General features: G+C 40.3%; 2 protein-coding genes across 3 annotated transcripts in view; one reads left to right on the top strand and one right to left on the bottom strand.

Moving 5' to 3' along the window:
* Positions 1–10,493, top strand: part of LOC137782776 (general transcription factor IIF subunit 2-like) — a 33,002-nt gene extending 22,509 nt beyond the window's left edge. For both annotated transcript variants that reach the window (XM_068572390.1, XM_068572391.1), the window contains exons 5-8: positions 5,808–5,889; positions 7,731–7,830; positions 8,344–8,487; positions 10,172–10,493. In XM_068572390.1, coding sequence (XP_068428491.1) covers positions 5,808–5,889; positions 7,731–7,830; positions 8,344–8,487; positions 10,172–10,306 — 461 coding nt within the window. In that variant the 3' untranslated portion in view covers positions 10,307–10,493. The remainder of the gene's footprint in view (positions 1–5,807; positions 5,890–7,730; positions 7,831–8,343; positions 8,488–10,171) is intronic.
* A 925-nt stretch (positions 10,494–11,418) lies between these two features.
* Positions 11,419–14,437, bottom strand: tpt1 (tumor protein, translationally-controlled 1). The gene is made up of 6 exons (XM_068572393.1): positions 14,315–14,437; positions 13,651–13,724; positions 12,789–12,973; positions 12,341–12,446; positions 12,085–12,201; positions 11,419–11,880 (listed from the first exon to the last, which is right to left on the bottom strand). Exons 1-6 carry the CDS (start codon positions 14,340–14,342, stop codon positions 11,878–11,880), a joined length of 513 nt encoding a protein of 170 aa, XP_068428494.1. The 5' UTR covers positions 14,343–14,437; the 3' UTR covers positions 11,419–11,877.
* Between the last annotated feature and the right edge of the window lie 1,101 nt (positions 14,438–15,538).

The following is a 15,538-nucleotide window of genomic DNA, read 5'->3' as shown; positions in this document are numbered from 1 at the left end:
GAAGCCAGAAATGAACAACCAATGTGTTAATATCCACCGTACGCACAAAGGTCTTTTCTCATTTTTACTTGCTTTTACTTTTACTAGCATCTCCGAAGTGTAAAATCCACTTGAATGGCTTTTGTGATCCCATCCCACCTAGATTGAAAAAAAACAAAAAACATACTCAACCCTAGTGAGCTCGTGGGTATCACTCTGAACATGGACCTGAACTTCAGACCCTGAGGGAGCTGTAATAAGTACAGAGTAATCTATCATGCGAACGTATACTAACTATAAGGGTTTTCAAATACATTCAGAATGAGGGATTTTAAATGTGAAACAAATAGAGTTTTGGGGAATATGTATGCTTATTCGCTAGCCATCAAATGGTTTTGTTTAAAACGCACTGTAAAACCACAACCTATTGTTTTTAAACTTCTGTTTTTGTACAGATTAAACTAACAAGATGGAGGTTGTGGTTGTTTCATCTGGATACGTCTGTTTCCAGTCTTTGTGCTAAGTTAAGCATCTCCAAAGGACAGAAATAAGAGGGGGTGTCAGTCTTCTCCACTCTCTATAAGAGAGTGAATACCTAAAGCAAATTCCACTAAATAAAACTATTCCTTGAAGTCAAACAAGTGTTTTTTTCCCAATGAAGACTTTCTTCACCTGACTCGTTCATATTTGTGCCGTAAAACATAGGTGAAAATTTTTGAATGTGAAAACTGTGTAGGCGCTTTATTACGATTTAATGTGTTGTACAAGTTATGGCCCATTATATCTATCGTGTTTAGTTTTGTTTATAAATGAAAGCAGCAGCAGCTGACTGACAGAATTGAAATCCACCATGTGGCTTTACCAAAACAGTTGTGATTTTAATGATGAGCTGTTAAATCGCAGCGTCAGCTTTTTCTTCATCTGATAGATTAAAAAAAAATCTCCTGCCGCTCTGAATGATGGACGCGTAGGAGAATTGGGATGCTGAAAGTGTGGACCAAAACATTGATCGCGAACTTAAGAGTTTTAGAGTGAAGCCAGCTTGCAGGAGTCTTATATTTATCTATTTAAGTGTTCCTCCCACTTGCTGAAGCCTAGAGCCAGTCCACATCCAATGTTAGTCCTTTCTTTCTTTCTTTCTTTCTTTCTTTCTCTATCTATAGAATGTTTGTCTGTCCATGGTTACAAAGACTTGTCGTCCATCATACAGCGTCCCTCTGGATCCTTGAGAAAGGAAACAGGAAGACGTGAGTTGCAGGAGGGAAACAGTCGACATTTCTTTATGGCCTTGATGAAATCAAACGAATTGGTTGACCATGACAACTGCACAGCAGGGATGTTGGTGCGGACACATGTTTCTTGTGTGTGGGTGTGTTTTTAGACGTGTCGCTGGCAAGTGCTCTTGCACTCACCAGCCAATAATTGCACATAATTGCATCCATTTGTGGAAAAGGCAAAGATGAACATTAGTGAGATCTGTGACACGTACTGCAAAGCATTTGTCGCCTCCAAGATTAAAGACGGGCGCTTAAAGGAATGCTTCGTGACACGTGATGTCAGGTGGCATGTGATGGTTACTATGGTGACCGTGGCACCTGCATTTTCTTCAGCTGTGGTTTACACTGAATACATCAAGGCATTTTTTTTAATTATAGATGAGGCTGGCAATACTCTCTCCCTGGGTTGCACACAAGAGGCGTGAAAAAAACAAAAAACGCAACACTGAATCGATCCTTCTGTCAAGGCCTCGGTAGCCAAAGCTTGATGCATTATATTTTATTCCTCTGTGCTGAAGAGATCTCTTATCCAAAAACTATAAAAATGCATAAAATGAGGCACACTGTTGCACTGCCTGACATGTTCCTTCATTGCAGTAAACATGGGTTCTGTGGTGATTTCAATACTACACACAGCATGCTGCTGTAAATAAAGCACGGGCAATTGTTCTGCAGTAAAAAGGATGGCTAAAAACTACAGTGCATTGCTGTTGTTGCAAATTATGGAGTCTAAAAAAAAAGATACTCGGAAGGCACCACAAAAGGAGTTTGGAAGTTAAAAGGTTTTGTGAGAGAGAAGCACATTGTGGGTATGAAGGCAAATTAATGTCATAAATAGAGAGCGCAAATGAGCTCCACGCAAGCGCAAATTAACTCCACAAGAGCGCGCAAATCAAACAGTTGCGCACGTAAGTCACTTTGACGAGCGCTTTTACATCACTCCGCGAGCAAAATCCCAGCACGCGCTAGCAAAAGTTGCTCTTGCGTGAGCAAACGTTGCGCTCAATTTTTAACCTGCTTGCTCTCAAAGCTTTAAACTGCACTTGCGTGTCTTGTCTCCATTTATTGAAATGGTGTTTGTAAAGTCACTATCTTATTGGGAAACCTTGTCGCTCTTGTTAACAGAATTTAAAGCACTGGATTGAAGCACTGGATCAATTTATGGGAAACCACTTAGTGTCAAAAATAAAATCTATTCAAGAGAGAGCAGGCAACAGACACACAAGCGCAGTTTAAAGCTTCGAGAGCCAGCAGATTAAAAATTCGCGAGAGGGACTTTTGTTCGCGTAAACACAAGTTTTGCTCGCACAAGCTCAACTTTTGCTCGCGGAGTGATGTAAAAGCACTCGTCTAAGTAAATTATGCGCGAAACTGTTTGATTTGCGCGCTCGCGTGGAGCTCATTTGCGCTCTCTATTTATGACATTAATTTGCCATCATATGTGGGGTTTGGGTTGTTGATGAGATTTGTTGAAGATAAGAAAAACATAGAATAAGATTAGCCTCATCCTTGCAGTTAATAGTTTAACATTTGGTACGATGTGTATATTTCTAGTTGGTTTCCCATAAATTGATTTATTACACAGAGCAATTAACCAGTTTTGCCACTGATGAATTTAATCCAGTGCTTTTAATTCTGTTAACAAGAGCGATAAGGTTTCCCAATGAGATAGTGACTTTACAAACACAATTTCAATAAATGTAGACATACCTAAAGAATCAATAAAAAAACGTATTTGCTACCAGTGGAGAATCCAGCAGTGAAATACCTCATTTTGGTGTCATCAGACTTCGGATGTTGCTTCAGATGACGCTTGAGAAGGAAAGGCGTCTTTTCCGTGTATCTTTTCTTTGCATTTCGCCCCCACGTGAGTGACGGAAGTGTGAAAACAACAAATGCAACTAGCATGTATTCTGAGATGGTTTTCCAGACCAAATTTGACACTTGAAGATCCCTAACTGTTTATGTATGTTGTGAGAGAGTGTTAAAATAGTAAAGATTGCCCCTTAGCGCCCTCCATAGCTCACCTGGATCTTTTTATATGTTTATTGTCAAGGCCTTGCCGCCCATTTGTTGAACTCTACCGCTCCCTGTTGACTTCTTCTCTGTCTTTGCCCTTCTAGTGTTTCTCTCTCTGCTGGTTTTATTAACTGGTGAGTGTGAAATGTATTGCTTCTCAGACCTTTTTTATGTGTCCAGATAAATACAATGCCAAAATCATGCAACAATGCGTAATAGACTGAGCTGCTGCCAATATAACGCCAACGCTCGCCAACTGGACTTGTCATTCTGATTGGAGTGAAGCACAAGAGGCATCAAGTGTTTTGTAAAAAGGTTCAGGGTTGGACAGATGAATATTTGGATAAAGCACCTTATGAAAGAACGCCTTGAAAAATAAATGTGACAAATGAAAATGCCATATTTAAGGTAAATCAGAAATAGTTCAAAATGTAACATTGAAAGAAGTTATGAACAGTTTATGAAAGACTTACTGGCAGTGCTGTAAGAAGATTTAGATCATTCACTTAAGTGACCAATACCACAGTAAAAACAATACATGTCCTGCATTTAATGTTCTACTGAAAGAAAAGTGCATACATGTTATCAGCTAATAACGTACTTCCATGTAATTCCATCAATGGATTTTTTCTTCCCTGATATCACGGGCATATTCCAAGATGACAATGCCAGGATTCATCGGGCTGAAATTGTGAAAGGGTGGTTCAGGGAGCATGAGACATCATTTTCACACATGGAGTCCAGACCTTAACCCCATTGAGAATCTTTGGGATGTGCTGGAGAAGGCTTTGCGCAGCGGTCATACTCTACCATCATCAATAAAATATCTTGGTGAGAAATTAATGCAACACTGGATGAAAAACATCAATGGAAAAAAATCCATTGATGGAATTACATGGAAGTACGTTATTAGCTGATACATCTTGTGACATTGCAGAAGCTTATCGAAACAATGCCACAGCGAATGCGTGCCTTAATCAAAGCTTAAGGCGGTCCAATGAAATATTAGTGTGTGTGTGACCTTTTTTTGGGGAGAGGCAGTGTACGCAGTGAAGTAAAAGAGCAAATTGGCATGAAATGTAAATACTTAAATACCTCAACAATGGACAATACTTTTGTGAATGTACTTCAAATTACTTTTAAAGAAGAAGACTTAAAAAAAATAAAATAAATCTGTATCCTATTTATGTGTTAAACACAAAACACTAGACTCATTGACACGTGGTCCGTGTTCATCCACTCTACTCGGTACTTTATAGAGGCACCGATGACGGAAATCACAGCTGCAAGTATTTTTGAGGCTGCTTCTGCCAGCTGTCCACACCTGGATTCTGGCCATTTCTTTCTGGCAATTGCTCTCCTGCTGTGTCAGATTGGATGGCAACGTGTTGGTTAATTGCAGTCATCATGTCTGAACACAGATTTGTTTTTTCAGCCCCAGTCTGAACTTGCCTGTGTTGACACTGTGTGAGAAGCGTTGATTGACGTGCTGTTGCATTTAGTCATATAATTGAAATTTATTTCAGATATTAATTTATCAACAAAAAATAACTATGATCATCACGAGACTGTAATAAATTACTATAAATAGCTTTGTGAACTAGCTTTGTATTTGTATTAGAGCTGCAAGTAAAGATTATTGTGAGACAGATTAAGTTTCAAACAGCATTATTCTTTCAGCGCTACAATGTTTTTTTCGTAGCAAAATAGTTTACGATTTAGAGAAATCAATATTTTTCTGCTCAGAAACAGTGAGCTATATAAGACAACTGTTCATGGTAAAGCTTCTGTCCCACAAACTCCAGTATTATACAATATTTACTGAGGGAACGAATCAAGTGAGAAATCGGATAATTGTTTAATAATACAATCTGACTTTTTTTTGCAACCAGGGAAGTCGCCCCCTGCTGGTCAGTGGAGAGATGCATGTTTAAGACACTTCGCATTTGCGTCACTCTTTAGTCCCGACCTGTTTATCTCACAGTTTAGCAATTACTTTGTTCATGGACTCTGGCTCTCCTCCTTAGTTTTGTTTAAAAGCAAATAATTTCTTTATAATATTATGTTTTTAAAAAAGAAATCCTCCACTGGACTTATGTGCACATAACTTAAGTTTTTCTTCTGTGTCATATTGGATGGTAGAGGTGGACTCGATACCCCATGTCGTCACTGCACAGTTCAGGATGGTTGTAAGATGCATGGACTTACATTATGAAGGTTAAATTACCTTAAACAATGTGGCTAATGTAAGGCGTCCATTTTTGTTTTGCTTTTCAGGTACTTCTGTAATATCGGGTGCCAGTTGGGATGTATTCCTGCTATATGACTATAATATCCAATCAATTCTGCCCAAACAGTTCAATTTTGACTCATGTATGATCTATGTTGGGTGTTTTGATCAAAGTATGACAATATAAGTATGATGTATAGTTTTAAGCTGTATTAAAAAGTGTCCCCCCCCCTCAAACAAACTAAGTGTGTCTGTGTGCATGTGTCTAAATCGAGATGCTGAGTCACTGTCTTTTATTGTAGATGGAATCAGTCTGGAGGGGATGGTGGTGCACCGAGCTGAATGCAGACCGGTCGTCAGTGACGACTACATGAGGCTAAAGAAGTGAGTGAACTTTTTTAATTGTTAAGCTCGGAAACGCTTAATGATCGAGTTAGAATACTGGAATGTAGCAAAGAAAATGATCAATTCTTCATCATCTTAAGAGTTATAGTTTGAGCATCATTATTGTAAACATAGTTTATCTCCCTAGTCCCACCGGCTCCCATCCCTCTCATCCATCTCCTCCATCCCCTCTCTCTCGACCCTCTCCTCCATCTCCTCCCTCCCATCCCTTTCCTCCCTCTCATCCATCTCCTCTTGGGGTGGGCCACTCTGCTTTCGGTACAGTATAGTATATGGTTTGGCCTGCCAGGTTTGTCCTGCTGGTGAGAAGATGCACTGGGCTGTGACCGTTTCAAAATTTGCTGCCCTTAATCAGATCCCTGAGAACTTAGCAAACAAAGACATGTACACATCAATCAAATCTTCAAATGTAAAAACCAAATGACATTTGATAGATGCATGGATAGATGATGTATTGCCCTCTGGACTGGTTGTGACCAGGTTGTGTTTCCGTGTTACACTCCACCATGCGCTCCACCTGAAAGCGGATATCAGACGCAGACGCACAATGTAGACAAGATATTCATTGTATGTAGCTGTAATTCCATGACATTGTTTCACCTCAGGACGACACGATCCGTTCAAGCGCGTAAACTAAACACTCGAGTCCACTCTGCCTTTTTAAAATAGTTTCTGTCTCTTCTTCAATCCCTTATTCTAGCTAGTTAGTGCATGCTATTGCTATAGCAACCACATCACTGTGGCAGATGCACTGCCACAATACTGCCCAAAGCAAACACAACACAGTTGTGTGTGTGTGTGAGCCTGTTTCTGTGTCCGTTGTCAAATTAGTAAAACAAATTATGGGAACACTGATGTGCAAGAAAGGTTTCCCTCCTGACCGTCACTCACACTTTTTTGACATTAAAAGATCGACACCTGTGTGGATCACCTGGCTGCGGATCCTCTGAGACGTTACAGAATGGTAGTGCGGTGTCGTGGGGAGCACTTACACAACTTAGATGTGTCCAATTGTATTTCATTCGACAAGAACCGTTTTCACTTTTCGTTCCAGTTTTGAAATCTCCCGTTTGGGTAGCAGCTGACAAATGTCCCTCCATCAGTGCAGGATATGCAGGACATTGTGTTGTCGTGGCAGCGTGCCTGCCTGCGTGTGTGCGTGTGTGTGTGTGTGTGGACACAAATCAAGAACATTTTTAGTAGTAACTTCCCCACAGCTTCCTACTAAAGATACTTATTTTATACACTACACATAATTGAAATAATGTTTGACATTTAGATAAGTTATATTTGTTTTTCTTTACAGATTATGGATATTTTTATTTATGCATGTTATCTGTTTTGATTGAGCGTTAACACAGTGAAGATAAAATAGAACTTATCTCCTAAGCAATAAAAGAAATGACATGCAAGAGAAATGCTCCCAAATGCTTAAACATACTTTATACGTGTCTTCATTAGCACGCCAATCTATAGTTAATATGTGTTTATGAATACATCAAGCAGCTGCAGTGCTTTGTGTATAATATGTATTCCAAGCTCATAATCTTATGTTTGTGTGAAATGTGTTTAATGACCAGCCGAGTCGAGATGAACAATGAATAAATAGAAAGCAGAGCAGCTGCCTTCATGTATTTGGATAGTTTATCCTCACGGAGCTGACAGTTGTCTCCTTGCTAACAGGCACATCTGTCAGCAGAGATCAAGTTAGACCACAGAAAACACAAAGCAAACTTTATCTCTGTGTGTGTGTGTGTGTGTGTGTGTGTGTGTGTGTGTGTGTGTGTGTGTGTCTCCGTCTCTCTCGCCCTCTCTTTCAGGCTGCAGCTTAAAGAGTCTGCGAAGCCTCAGCGTTTCTCACAGCAGCTGGAGAAAGCTGTCACTACCATCTTCAAGCCTGTGGCCAACCACGATTTCAATGTGAGAACCGCGAGCGTGCGTGTGTGCGTGTGTGCGTGCGTGTGTGCGTTTGTGCGTGTGTGTCTGCCTCCCTGCTTTCAACCTGTGAATATTTGCTATTTTTCTCAATTATTTATGAAAAAAGAAGGGTCAAGGAGGAACAAAAGAGGCTACTGGATTTTGGGAAATGTATCCAGTGTTTTGAGGGCTTGACCTATGGCTGATACAAAAAGTAATATCTTGGCTTCTGCTGCTTCAGTTTCTTTTTTTTTGTTCTGTTTTTTGTTAGTCCTTCAATTTAATGAAAGTTCATAAAATATATTAACCAAAATTAAAATAACAAAATATGTGTTTAGTACATTTTAGCTTTAAAAGAAATACAAAAAAATATGAGCTAAATACATGAGGACAAAGAAAAGATAACTTAAACTGATCAAATTGTGACATTAGAATCAAATGGTCAGATGTATTAGTACTATTACCAGTGTCATTATTATTGATATTAGTTTTATTAACAATAAATATGAATCTCAGTTGGAGCACGAGAAGAAGAAGAAGACGGACGGGAAAATGGTGCGAGCTGAGCGGCAGATCGTGTTGGACATGCTCTTCTCTGCCTTTGAGAAGCACCAGTATTACAACATTAAGGATTTAGTGGACATCACCAAACAACCTGTTGTGAGCAACACACACACACACACACACACACATACACACACACACACACACACACACACACACACACACATACACACACACACACACACACACACACACACACACACACACACACACACACACACACACCAGCGTAGCTGAAAAAAAAACACAATACACCTGCCCACTATCCACCTTGCTTTGTTAAATTTGAACAAATCGCCCACAGCATGCTTGTTCACACATTTTTTTTGTGGCTGAAATTTGGGCCAACGTGCGCACACACATACACACACACACACACACACACACACACACACACACACACACACACACACACACACACACACACACACACACACACACACAGTATGAATCAATACAGCGCAGTGGATTCGTTCCAGCTCGCACAGAACAGCAATGTGTAGGTGCTGATGAGACCTTGAGGTCCTCCTCTCCTTCTGATTGCATCTGATTGCATAACCATCGGCTGAGTAGGAGTCAAACGCCGCAATACACTCCACACCATCACTTTTCCCTAAAGCACTTGGCTAACACTCAAATTAACTGAACTAAAGTAACCGAAATGCCCATTATGAAAATCAGGTGCAGCGGTACCTTCCTACAAGCTCAACAGAGACACCCAGTGGTCGTTCGAGGGAATAGCGTCTCATACGGCGTCACTGAATGTCCTTCCACGTCTCCTCATCAGTAATAGACTTAAGGTTTTTGTTAGTTATGCCTTCTCATAAAACAAAACACTACTGTCACTAGAGAAATGAAAAGTCTAGGCAGATTAAATTGAGCTGCAAAGCTGGGTACAAGCAGAGTTAACAGTGAAACCTCAATTTAGTATATACGTAGTGTAAAACTAGTCAAGGATCTTATTTATGCTTCCTTTCAGACTGACAGAGTTAGCATGTAGCACACAACACACACTTAAAGGAATAGGGGCATTTGAGGAAATACATTCAAATGCTGGTAGGTGGATTTTGTTACCTTTAAACAGAGAAAGGGGGGGGAATGGATGGATGGATACTTTACTAATCCCAAGGGGACATTTGTTAAGACCTAACGTGGACAAGCTCCCTCCTCACTTTGGGGCACCGGGCCAAACAATACAATCTTTAATGGGAATCTGGAAGCCGATGCCATCAGTTAGATGCTTCAGTGCTTCGTCTGTGCTTTTTTTATGTCCTTAGTTTTTTTTCATAGATTCTATTTCTGCACTTTCATAAAGAACAGCAGCAAAAAAGTCATAAAAACATTCAAATGTAGAAACATGGCAAGAAAGTCATATAGTATGTCATAAAATATATCCTAAAAATCAAGTCATGAATAGTCGCACTATCATAAGTGTGATAGTATAGTATGACATTGTAAATGTAAAACAAACTGTCACAATAATCAATGAAAAGTCTCTGTATAGTATATTATAAAATGTCAAAAAATCATAGTATGCCATGAAAAAGTAAGTAATTAGTACGTCATAAAGTCATGCCATTAAAATGTCAAAGTATAGTATGTCATACACATTTCATCAAATGTCATAAATCCATCATTCAAAATGTCACTAAAGTCATAGTGCAGGGATACAATGTCATAAATCCAAACCATAAACACACATGCAACACGTGTCAAAATAACCTCAAATACGAGGTTGAAATGAACAGATTGTCATGAACCACCTGGACTGTTTTTCCAGACCTACCTGAAGGAAATCGTGAGGGAAATCGGGGTGTACAACAGCAAAGGAGCTCACAAGAGCACCTGGGAGCTAAAGCCAGAGTACCGACACTACCAGTCTGCTGAGGAAGAGGAGGAAATGCAGACAACCTAACTTCAACCATGTCAGATGGGAAAGATCAAAAGGTGGACAACGCTCAGGTTATATTTTATGACTCCCTGAATGTAGATGTCAGAAGGGAAATACTGTTTGAAATGCAGGCAGTATGTAATGATTTTGAGTTTGAGGAGAATCTGCAATGCACAGCGCTTTGGCATAAATAAACATATTGTTCACAGTGTTGCATTTCAATCAAAGTTTTGTAAGCTGAGAAAGGAATAACTGCCGGCCGTCTGGAAGGACAAGTGGAGACAAAAACACTTAAATATCTTAAATGCTTATGAAAGTTTTAAAGGGTTCAGAAGTGATTTGACTGAGGATCTCCTTTAAATAACATCCATAAATACATTAATCCCCAGTGTAAGAACATTCTCTATATTATAGATATATATAGTTATGTATATCTATATCGATATAGATGTATCAATATAGATATATATCTATCCATCTATACATCGGAGAGGATTGATGCAACCTTTTTAGGTATCTTACAGTAAGAGAACTACTGGAGTGGGCCGGGTCCATTTATATATCACCCTGGATCTGACATGTTCACTCTTTATATAACTTTGTTACTAGGCCCTTAACCCATCTTATCTTCTACCATTAAGTCTAAACAGTCAATGTGGACAAACTATTAGACTATAAATCACTTTGTGGCTTTGACACAACTTCAGTCACATTACTAAAATATAGCAATATACAAACCAACAGGCCTTTACTGGTGATGGGATTTGTTGACCAACATTTCAAACTTGCAAAAAGTAATTTAACACGCCAATAAGTGAGTCGACCCAAAAGCAGCCATTTTTGATGACCACCGGGAATCACAAAAATTGAAGGCTTATTCAACATCCCCTAAAAAATAAAGCGGTCTAAACAGGTTTCATGTATTGACATTTTTCAAAGTATTTTTGGAGAAATCACCAGAGCTAGTAAAGCAGGTAACAGAACAGCAACCCTCCCAAGTTTGCACATTTAACTTGTTTGTTACATTTGTGGATGAAGGCATCCATACGCATGATTTTAAAGAAATACATTTCTCAGTAGTACTTCCGGGTGTACAAATTCAGGATTGTTGCAATAGATACAAAATACTGCAAGAGTGGTGGTACAAGACTTTATTTTCAAATTAAACCAGAAGTATTTTCATTAAAGATGGAATTGTATTTAATGCAACCATAATCAGGTGTTGGGTTACCCTGTGTAGAGCTGGGCTAAAATAGTATGCAGACAGATGGGGAAAGAAATGTTTTTTGTTTTTCCATTCACAGGTCCACTCGCTATCTGCCTTTTTACATGACAAAAACTGGACCATCACGGGATGAAAATCGAAAGACAGCAAAAGTCAAAAAGAAAAAGTTAAAAACTGTATTCAGTGACCAATCGTGTTTGAATCACTCAGCCTGAGGCATGGTGACCATAAGAAACTGTAAAAGTGTTTTTTCCCCCCAGGCATGATGCAAAATAGTGATCCTCCTGTCCATTCTTGGAGCCATTTGGAATGAAGCAGCCAATTGAAAAGCAGATGTTCCAGGTATTACTGCAGATGTCATTCCAGGTATTTACTGCAAGAGACAAAAAGGCAGTGTCACTAAATGAAAGCATATTTTCTAACAATTAGGGCAAAGTAACTTCACTTGTACAACAATTCCATTTAATTGCTTCTAACATGTTAAAAAAAACAAACTCTACAGCTGCATATCAATAATACTAATAAAAAAATCTGTGTTACATCATGACACGTGTGTATTTGGATATTGAGCACTTACGCATTTCTCAACCAAGAGACCATCTTTAAAGAAAAGCATGAATGGTGTAATTCCGTCCTCGCGGTAGTCCAGCAGTCCCACCATGCCCTCTAAATTCATGGACTCGCCTGTGAAAAACTGCAGGGAGACGAGGACAGATGGACGGAAGTTCAGATTTCAAAGAGATGCTGGTCTCAAGAGAAGTGACTGAATCACAGCGTGCAGTCAAGAAGATGGAGCGTCATCTTCGGGTGGTTAACATTTTCATAATAATCACCCGGTAGTTGGTGATGTTATTCAAAATCTTCTTGACTTCTTTTTGGACTTCTTCCATGAAAGTCGCCACTCTTTCTGGATTGTTCTTTTCCAGGTCGGCCTTGATGCTGCACGCGCGAAAAGAAAAAAAAAAGACCTTTTAAAGAACAGTCGCGCCAATCCAACTTCCTGGCATACAGCAGTTTGCAGTGATCCAGAGTTGAATTGCCCCGAGGGGAGCGATCTCACCACCCGCACGGTCAACCTACGTAAACAAACTGCAGCAACCCCAGAAAAGGTTTCTCATTTCTCCCTTTTCTGACCATTGACAACTTGCCAGTCTTTACTGAATTTTAAACAACGTATAATTATACAATTCCCAAACAGGTTGACCGCTTCAATTTACTGATGTAATTTTGAATCATTAAGTAAATTGTTTGACCGTATATTAAAAAAAGCACAATACTCACATTTTGACGTAGTCCTTGAAGTAGCTTAAATACTGCTTCTTGGAGAAACCCGTCTCCTGCAAGTTGTGGTTGAGGACGATGTCGACTCCAGAGACCGAGGCCGAATCAGTGCCCTCTGCAACTTCTTCAGCAGACGCGTTGGCACCGATTAAAGCGTCATCAAAGCCCTCTGACCTGGTGACCATCTAGACACACGAAGCAGAGTGTACGGTGAATCACAGGTAGTGGGACAGGTGTATAAGTGTCCGATCGGCAGGTTGTATTAGCTGCCAGCGGAGAGGACTAGAATGTAGCCGCTTTGCTTATTTGAACCCAAAGTGAAGCCATATGAGTAGTAAAAAAGATTGTTGGAAGCTATAGATTACATTGAATATGCAATACAAAATGTTAACAATTTAGAGCTAGTCAACCAAAAAAAAATACGGGTCACTTCTTTGACCATATGTGTGGTAAGTCTGGTTGTGTGGCTTTGAGTTGTTACATTACATGACTTATTGTTTAATAACTTCCTTGAGATTAGGCTTGGTGGAAACAACAATTCCTCTGGACTCATTAGCCGTAAATGATGATTCTTATAGTCATACTCAATGAATGTATGAATTAATATTTAAGCTGTGCTCAGTGTGATTAGATTAGGGTGGTATAGAAACAGGAATTTAACTAAAGCTGCATTATAGGCAAACTGGTGACATTTGTTGCCATCTTCACTCGTTTTGTAAAACTGTTCAATGTAAAAATCGTCATACAAAACTGCTTTATCAAGTGTGGAGCCACGTGTGCAGGATATTGTGACCTCACATTAAGCCAACCATGTGGAAATAACCCCCGTTAGTCTGAACACTCATCACACCCAACAACTCACCTTTCCTTCAACTATGTAGAAGATGCCATTGTCAGATTCTGTGACTTTGAAGCTGTCCGCGAACATCTCATCGTCTGCGGGAGGAAAACGTTAGTCACACTTAACACAAAGCAAAATTTCCGGGCTGCCTCTGAATGCGTCATCTACAAGCTACGCAAGCAGGCTCGTGGTCCTCTGGTGACCAACTCCCACGTCTCCATCTTGCTCTTTAACGTTGTGATTAAATAAAACGAGGGCTCGAGCGGCTTCGCGGCCTGCTGTCGGTCGACTGGTTGATTGGCGGAGAGCATTTCTAACGTTATATGTCCCTGTGGCAAGCGCAGCGAGGAGCTCCGAGCCGCCGACAGGCCTCGTACGTCGTCACTGTATCTACTAACGTTACACTGAAGCCCCAAACCACATGCCCGTCAAGAGCTCCCCGTTATAGAACCAGATACACGGTAGTTACACGTGCCCACAACTCACTGGACACGTTTCTTGAGCCACGGCCAAAAGTAAAAGCTCACCGACAATACCGGTTAGCACGAGTCGGCTAGCTATCTAGCTAACGGTGGCTAGCCGGGACAACTCTCTCTAATTACGTGACTCCGACTAAAATAATTGCCACGAACGGTGCGCGATCTAACGAAAACGAAAGGGTAACTCAATAAACACGACTACTTACTGGAGATAATGCACCTGTAGATGATCATTTTGGGACTTTTGTGTTAGATCTTTCAGACACAGAGCACAGGCCAGCCACCCAAAAAGCACCGGAGAGGGAAAAGACCGACGAGTCAGCGAGGCACGGAATTTACATCCTACTGACGTCATCGTGGGTTGATTTCTTCTGCCTTTGCGCTTTGCTGCCACTCTGATTTGGTGGCATAAAGTGGTACCGCAGCCACGTTCATTGAATACATCCCAAGCACAAAACGGAGGCTGAAGAAAAGTCGCTGTCTCTCCTCACCAGTAGAAGTTAGTCCAGTTTGTTGCAGTGAGCGCACGTTGGAGAGAAATATGTAAGGCAGGCACGAGCGCGACGGCACGTTTCACTCTCCGAAGGCGCGTCACTGGGTGAATTTAGGTGAGCGCACCTTGGGCGAGAATTTTTCTACAGACAGTAATTGCACAGTTAACAGAAACACGGTAAATGACAGTAATTGCAGCGTTAACAAAAAAGTTGGAAGTCCGCTGGAGTTGTTCCCCTGATGTTTATGAGCTCATCTCTGGTGAAAGAGCTTCAGGAATCCCAGCAGAAAACAGTATTTACAAGAAAAACAACACAACAAATTACCACAGAAGCAGCCGTGACAGGGAAAACAGTATTGAGTACGCTTACTGAAATTAATTTGATACTTGGTACAAAAGCATTTGTTGTCCAAGGCGCCTCCTGTTTGGAAAACAGAAGGTCAGCTAAAGGTCAGAGTTCCTAAAAGAGGCCTACGTCAGCTTCAAGATTTGAAGACTGTTTGTGTGAAAGAATGAGCCAAAATCACACCTGAGCAATGCATTAGACTAGTTTCTCTTAACAGGAGACGACACGCCTTGAACCAACAAAGGCGTTTTTACCACGTACTGAACTTATGTTTGGTTTTCTCTGCATGTCTGGATTACTTGGGTTGTTACCGACATCTGGTGAAAATGTCATTTACAACAAATTACATTATAAAATTTATTTCCCTACACAAAAATCTAAACACTTCATTTTGGTGGTTCTCATTCTGTCTTAAGTGATCAAGAGCAAATACGAGGCTCTAAATACTGCAAACAGCCAAAAACAATCTACCAGTGTAGAATGTAAACTCAGGTTTTTAATCCGGTAAATGAAATGAACCAGATGAGCTCTCAGTAGACCACAAAATACACTTCAATAATATCAACCTGTCATGATAATTACACTGTGAAA

Source organism: Clinocottus analis, unplaced genomic scaffold (genome assembly GCF_023055335.1).
Source record: "Clinocottus analis isolate CAN_PGR_092001 unplaced genomic scaffold, fCliAna1.0.p SCAF_12, whole genome shotgun sequence".
Taxonomy (NCBI): Eukaryota; Metazoa; Chordata; class Actinopteri; order Perciformes; family Cottidae; genus Clinocottus; species Clinocottus analis.
The sequence above is the reverse complement of the archived record's forward strand: the minus strand, read 5'-3'. Positions and strand labels throughout refer to the sequence as shown.